Genomic DNA, 7832 nt, shown 5'->3' with positions numbered 1-7832 from the left:
GTTCTTATCTGTGCAAAGACTTTTCACCATATTTTCTCACATACCACACAACCCCAAATATGACATGCACCTTGTTTTTTGGAAGGCAGAACGTAAAGAGAGAAAAAAAAGACTTTTCCAGGGGCATGGTCCAGAGCTGTCTGCATACCTTGCCTGGTTGCCTCAGGCAAAAGCTATGGGTTTAACCCTTTCACAGCCATTTCAGCTAAAAATTTCTGTCAATTGGGCAGAGCTGTGGGAGGGTTAAACTGCGTCCACCCTTGCTGCTTGTTGGCCTGGAGAAGCAGCAGTCATTACATGCTTCTGTTAGCATTCGTTGCACATGTCTCCATTTTTCTGTTCCTCCATGCTTCTATTCCAGTGAAGAAAGAGCATCGGCTTTTCTGCTTAAGAAATGCCTCTCTATTTTGGAGGGCTGATTATTTTTGTGGGGGGGTTGGAGGGGAAGGCGCATGCAGTATGTAGGTAAACATTAAAAATTGTCTTGAGAGAGATGTTTCACTCTTCATCAGGACATTCCTGAGCATCTTTAATGATAACCTCAGTAGTCAGCATCTGTTCCTACATGCTAATTTTTGTCTTATGAACAGAGCACTGCCACTGTTGATGACCTTGCTGCCAATAGTTTATAGCTTTTCAATTCCTGCTTGAATAAGGTGTCATATTTTACCTTGCCCTGCTGTATTATACTGCCAACACCAATTGTACCCTTTTCTTAATCTCAAGTTCCTTTTCTATTGTCTGCATTGTTTTGTCTTACCTCTCGAGAGACTATGTGCAAAATGCAAAAAAAGCACACTTTCTGCTTAATTGATTTTCTAGATAATCAACTCTCTACTGCATATAAAATGTATTTTTGTGGATACCTGTAGCTACAGAAGAGGATTATTTGCAGATCCAGTGGTCAGAACAGTTATTTCAGCTGGTGGGCCACTTAATGAATTTTGATGAGGTGTCGAGGGCTGGCTGCGCACACAGAATGTTTCAGAAAATATAATTTTAACAAATTATAGCTAAAAAAAAAAATCATACTAAAAATCAAATATCTACTGTAACATATTTTAATTTTTTCAAAAACTAATTTTGGTCCTGATTTATGTTTTTTAGAATAATATATATAGAGGCAATTGCAGAATAGCTCAAAATAAAGTCTTGTACATGTGTGTTTGGAGGGGTGGGAAGGTGGGGTAGGTGGGCAGAGGGGTTGGGTGTGTTCATGTGTGTGGGTGGCTGCCTGCACGCTTGGTCCCGGGAGCCAGGCCAGGGTGGAAGGGAGGGCAGGGAGTGCAAGCAGCAGCGCTCGCTTGGGGAGTGCGGTGCTGGGGCAGGTACATTTGACCCGTGGCTGCCCCCGCAGTGCTCTGCGTGGGACCGAGCCCTACCTGCTTCTGCCCGGGGCAGTCTGTACTGTGTTCCTACCTACCGATGGCCCTGCCCAGCCAGTGCTCATTGCACAGGGCAGGCAGAATGGGTGGAAGGCAGCTGGAGCTGGAGCCCCACATGCTGGGGCAGGAGTAACCTGGCTGCTGCTTCCCTCATGCTGCCACTTCTCCGTACTACCTGCTGCCTGGAGCTTGCAGGAGGAGGACGTGGAGGAAGAGCCGCTGGAGGTGAGAGCGCTGAGCAGTAGCCGGGTGGCTGCAGCAGCAGAGAGAGCAGCCATGCTGGAAAGGTGTGTGTACTGCCTGGGCTGGGGCCAGGGCCATCAGCGGGTATGGGACGGGCTGTTCCAGGCAGTAGCAGGTAGGGCTCAGTCCCATGCAGAGTGCTTCAGGAACATCCACAGGCCAGGTACAATCAACTGATGGGTCGAATCTGGCTCACAGGCCATATTTTGCCCACCCCTCAAGTAAAAGAATGGCTGGCAACTTCAGCATAAGACAGCATATCTTCTCTACAAAGGCTTAAGTTTTCTGCATAGACTGAGGGCTCGGATGAATCTAAAGAGTTGAAACAACCACTTTTACTGAACGTTATTGCAAAAACTTATAAATCTATTTTTCTGAATACTGCATATTAGTTTGTAGGGGAGTAGATTAAGTTCAGAGAAATGTGGTCTTGGTATTTACAGTACAGTATGTGCTTTCATTTTGCTGACACCTACGGAAAGGAAAGTATTACACAGCAACAGATAATAATTTCAGTGAATTTTCTGCCCTTTTCTTAAGGCATAATGTAGTAGTTGTAAAATAATCTCTACATAGCATATTTGCTTGCTATTAGTTGCCAGTGAGAACTCCAGGGCCTTTGCAATGCTTCAGTCTGAAATTCTTTGATGCCAGTGTTTTCCTCTCCTTAGTTATGTTGTCTTAGTTCAAAGGGAAATCTGCAAAACAAGCAAATATACAACATGCCTGCCCAAGTGCAGGGGGCTGGACCCGATGATCCGTAAGGGCCCTTCCAGCCCCTAACATCTGAAACTATAAGATAACTTAAGAGTGTTAACAAATGGAGCCAGCTTTAGAAAGATGGCAATGGCTTAATGAGCACCATACATCAAATAGATTAAATACTCTGTATGCATAAAAAGTAGTAAGAGATGTAGATGAATTAATGAAATTTGAAATGAATTTAAATTATTCAAAAGGAATAGAACGGAAAGTATTAAAGAAAAGCAGCAAATGTTAGGGTTTGCAGCTTGTACTTGAATCTGGAATTTTACCCCTGTTAGGTCCCCATCCATCAAAGTACTTTAAGAATGTTTGACTTCAAGTAGGGGATCATACATGACAGCAGTGGGACAAATCAGCCTCTCTTAAATTTAAGCAGATGTTTAAGTGCTTTGTTGGATTAGGCCTTTAAAATAGGCTTGATTAACAGGCTGTGGAGAAGAGACCTTTTCGTTTAGAAAAGTCCTGCAAGCAAGCTGCTAGGTAACAGGAGTGGCAAACACTTAAGAGTGCCCTATCATTTTAAATAAAACTCTTTTGCTTCTAGGACATAAGTGTATCCTCATAGTAAGGAGAGACAATTTGGGTTAGTTCCAGGTTGCTGGGCCTTTTGAGTGGCTATAGCAAAACACCCCATCCCATTTTCTGGCAGTGGAATTAATCACACATTGTGGATGTTTTGTAAGGTAGGTTGTCATTACTGCACCAAAACCTGTCTCAATCATTCTGAGGTGGGCTTTGAAATAATGAGGTTCTAAAATAAATTAATGTTGGGTTAATTTTATTTTCCTTCTGGTTGTTGAAATTTTATAGTTTAGTCTTTCAGGGCTTTTTCTTCAACCCTGAGGGCTAGAAATGTCTTATCTTTTCGAGAAATCTGAGGTTTAACATAAAATCAGATGACTCCAGCAACTGGAGCTTTAAGAAAAAAAAATCTTTGCAAGACTGCAGTAGAAACATGAAAGTTGGCAACCATGTGCTGGGAACTTGTAAAAATGTTCAAGTTATTTCTTTCCCATTATTTTTAACCATAATGTCCTAGATGTTGAAACCAATTGTTCCAAGCATGCTTGAAACACAGCCCTATGTTTTCTGCTTGCTTCTCCTGTTTCACTTGTAACTAGGTCCGTGTTTACTGCAAAACTTTGAAGCCTTAGAGAACCTAGCCTGAGTTTGCAACACAACCCAAACCATGTGCACTTCAGTGCACAATCTTCATGCCACGCAATTCATACAACTGTTTCTATGCTGAATGGGGAAGCTGTAGCAGAACCTGGATTTTTTTGTGTGTGATTGAGATGATTTACAATTATCTGTGTAATTAACAGTGGGTTGCTGAATTAAGAACGAGTTGCTCAGCCAATTGCTGCAGCTTTTCTCTTCAAAGGCATTGCTTCTCCACTGACTTGGATCACTGCGGTGGTCTCCAGATTAGAAAATTGGGTCCTTTGAAATAAAAGCTGCAGCAAACATCTGGCTCACTTAAGCAGTTCTTCACCACTGTTTATGTGCACACAGTGCCTGGCTAGTTCACCAATCTTCTTCTCTTTGTGGGGTAAGGGAACTTTACCCTATGAAGGATCTGGGTTTTACTGTAATATAGTTTACTGAAACAACTGTATTAGAAAACTGACTTTATATCACTGTCATTATGCACCCTGTAATTCATTTTTGTGGGATTTTGAGGAATCATCAGAGGGACCCTAGAGGGTTTTTCACAGCAGAAATTAGCCCGGGCTTTCAGTTGTCATCAGATTTCTATAATTGTAGCTAATAAGCATAGTTGGCAAGGGGGCAGCTGATCTAGCAGACTGTCAACATTGCATCTCAAACCTGATGGTACAATGTGCAAGTCAGTAAGGAAATTGTGTATCCTTTGTCAGTTGGATGCACCATTGGTTGTTTGCATGTGGGCATTTACTTTGGTTGCACATGCAGTTGTAGTGCTTGCACACAGCTCTAGTTCTGAAAATCTCTCCCAGAGATTGTCCCCTATTCCTCAAGGTAGCTTTGAGCATTTGTCTACAGGAGTGTTTTCATGTAGATGTTTTCTTGCTCTGCAATGCATGGCAGTCTTTGTAGTTGCATGGTTGATCAGTGTATTTTACACAGAATGTAGATTTCTATTTTGGTCTACCCTTTTTTGTCTTTCTAATTGCAGGCCACCTTTTCTATAAATTTGGAATCTCAGAGTCTGACTGGTACCGGATCAAGCAGAGCATAGACTCCAAATGCCGGACTGCTTGGCGGCGGAAACAGCGTGGCCAGAGTCTTGCGGTGAAAAGTTTTTCACGACGAACACCTTCCTCGTCATCATATAGTGGCTCAGGTAAAAGAAAAATCAGAATGATGGCATGGAAGGGTCTACCCAAAACGTTTCATTTGTCTTTTGAGAGGTGAGGATTTCTTGGCTGATACATTTTTTGAGGGGACCAACTGTGTAGTTGGGGGACAAGTTAGACAGGCTTTCCTTCAGAAGAAGGGTACTTTGTGCCCGAAACACATCTGCTAACTATACAGTTAGGCCAGTAAAAGAGATCACCAACAAAATCCAAGCTTCATATTTTCTGGACTGTCCTGGCTGCAGTAGCATGCCCACCACGTTTGTCTTTTAAAACCCTCAGGAATAGAGTTAGTCTCAGTCAGGTGGCAGTCACAACAGGCTCATGCAAAGATGTCACAAATGTATAATTAGTATACACAGAGAAATGGTGACATTTTAGGTGATTGAATTTCACCTGCAGCTTTTCTTGCAAGTGAGGTTTACCATTGACAAATAGATGCAGCATGCATGTGTGCATGTGAGGCAAGGAGGGGTACGTCTGCAATGCAGCCACAGATGTGATGTGCAGACAGATCTGTGCTGTGCTTAGCTTAGATATCAGCCAGGGCTGCACAGGTGTCATTGCAGGTGAGCCCCCCAAATATGAATCCAGAGTCCCTGATGGGCTTGTTAAACCCTTGCTGAAGCCACGGCAGCTTGAGCTGTGCTGCTTCTCCTGTACTGAAAATAGCTTAAGTCAGCTAGCTTTAAGTCTGTACTTATTTTCTGAAGTTACCCTTTTGACTGCAGTGTAGACAGACCTCAAGAGAGGGAGAGCATGTAGGTGTCTCTGGCAGTGGATAGGAGTGGGAAAAAGGAAGAAATATCCAGTAAATATTTTCTTGCTCTAAAATGACAATTAGAATGTTTCAATGGGTAAGATATAATGGTTTCACTTGGTAAGTATATATGTTTCAACTTTTCTTCAAATAAATTCAATTTGGGCTGTCTTTTCCATCCCAACCAAATATTTTGGCTGTACTATTCACAGCCCACTTGTTAATAAAAGTTATGTGCAACTTCATGATATTGGGTGTGTTATACCAGGCAGTCATGAAGTTGTTAAGCTGTTCAACAGAGAAGTTTAATATTTATCTGCAATTAAAGTTTATAATAAGAATCCAGTAAAAGCAAATCTCTCTTTCATTATGTATTCATACCATTTGTTAGGACATGCTTGATTTTGTTTGCAAAATATTTTCCCCTAAAGAAATGCATGCATCGTTAAAAATGAAGTAGGTGATTCTATATTTCCATATAGGTATAGGCATGAATAATAATAAAGTGAAAAGTATTGACCTAAGAAATGCTCTCATGGGCATTTCTGGCTCCTGGTTTATATTGAAAGAAGTGTTGTGGGACTTTTGTACATCATATATTAAAAGCAGGGGGTTGGAAGTAAGCCCAAAGAGGAGGAAGTAAGTTTATTTGCCTGCATAAAGTTTTTGGTTGCATGTTAACACTAACCACTGTATCTTATACAAGGAATGCCAAAATCTGCTTTCAATGGAAAATTTTATGTACTGAAACTGAGAATCAAATCCAAAATTCTCAAATTAAAGCAATTAATTGGCATAATGATAACCATAAGCCATATTTATTGATGGAAGTTTATTTTGACTCGTAGGAATATATTTTCCTTAAAAAATGCATTTGTGGATTTTAGAGTCACATAATTATTAGCACATACATATTAACTAGTGTTGCACTTTCTTATGGAAATGAATAGTTTTCCTGCTGTTTGAAAAAGGGAGCAGCATTGAAATATGCAGCCTGTAGATGGAGGCTGAGGGTATTCTTGTGTTCTGAAGGCCTCCGTGTCAACTCAAAAGGCTGTAGTATCCTCCTAAAACTAAAAACCACACATCTCTCATTCCATTGCATCTTTAGAAGACATCTTTTGTTCCTGAATGTCATAAAGGTCTACTGAGACATCTTGCTGTTAAGTTTGCAAGGGGGATACGAACCTCCCGGTCAAGATGCAGACCACCAATGATGATGGTGGTGGCCACCTTTGATAGGTGTGGAGGAGAGCATTCCTGAGGTTTCAGAGCTTGTGTTTAATGTTTTCTTTAAGATACTGTTTATATTCATAACATGGTCAACACCATTTCCTGGGAGTGTTTGAAGGGATTGTGTGAATCCACAAGTATGTTCACGCACAGGAACGACGAAGATGCTGTTAGCGTAAAGCAGCAGACACCGTTAGCTTTCTCTTGTCAGGATCCGCTGCTCGGAGAACGCTTGTAGCATGCCAGGAACAGCTGGGAGCAGGAGTGTTTCACCTGCAGCTTCTCCAGTAGCCATCCGAGGAGAGAGGAAGAGGCAGGAGGAGAGCAGGAAGGAAGGCACTGTGAGAGTATGGGGAAGGGAGAGGAAAAACTTAAAAAAACAAATAAAATTGGATTCATGCACTATTTAAAAAAGGGCAGCTTTTGGATGACAAGCCTGTAATTCCATCTCCATGTTCAGGTAACAACACAAACTACTCAGGCTTTGCTTTTGTGGTTTGACATCCCTGGAACCCCTCAGTGGAATTATAGCACCATAATTCATAGGCATCTGTTACTTATTATATATACCGTATAATGGATATAGCAAAATTCCCACTGCCAGCTAGTAGGGAAAATAAGTAATATTTCACAAACTCTGAAGTAACGGAGATCTGTATTTCACTGTTATGACAACATAGCTGTCAAATATGGCTTTTTAAAGTGTTACATATGAACCCAGACAGTTTTTATGGTAGCATTTGTTTCAGGGGGCAATTTAAGGTGAGCCTTGAACGGTCTGGACTTCAGCTACTTGAGAAACTGTCTCTTCCTCTGTCGTTTGCCACAGTGGGTAGGATTAGCATGTGTGTTCTGGTAGCCCATTTTTCAGACTCAGCTTTCTAGGATGCAGGGCAAGTTTTTCTCAACAAATACCCTTCTCTCACTTTTCCATTTCTCTTACTTTGGTCTGCCGGAGTTGCTGAATTGCGATGCACCTGCTTAGACTAGCATGTGGTTCAGAATTTTGTTCTGTGCTTGCCTAAATGACATGCTAAGTATTTTTAATTCCTCGGCTGTATATTGTGTCCCATTGTCTGACTACAAGGTATTGGGTATGCCCTACCT

The 7832-nt window shown here is 41.6% G+C and overlaps 1 protein-coding gene across 4 annotated transcripts in view; it reads left to right on the top strand.

Moving 5' to 3' along the window:
* BANP (BTG3 associated nuclear protein) overlaps positions 1-7832 on the top strand; it is a 263702-nt gene that overhangs the window by 114541 nt on the left and 141329 nt on the right. For all 4 annotated transcript variants that reach the window (XM_019505415.1, XM_019505413.1, XM_019505412.1 and 1 more), the window contains one exon: positions 4552-4719. In XM_019505415.1, coding sequence (XP_019360960.1) covers positions 4552-4719 — 168 coding nt within the window. The remainder of the gene's footprint in view (positions 1-4551; positions 4720-7832) is intronic.

Source organism: Gavialis gangeticus, unplaced genomic scaffold (assembly GCF_001723915.1).
Source record: "Gavialis gangeticus isolate Ggan-Ray unplaced genomic scaffold, GavGan_comp1, whole genome shotgun sequence".
NCBI classification, from domain to species: Eukaryota; Metazoa; Chordata; order Crocodylia; family Gavialidae; genus Gavialis; species Gavialis gangeticus.
Note: the sequence above shows the minus strand (reverse complement) of the source record. Positions and strands in the feature narration are given on the sequence as shown.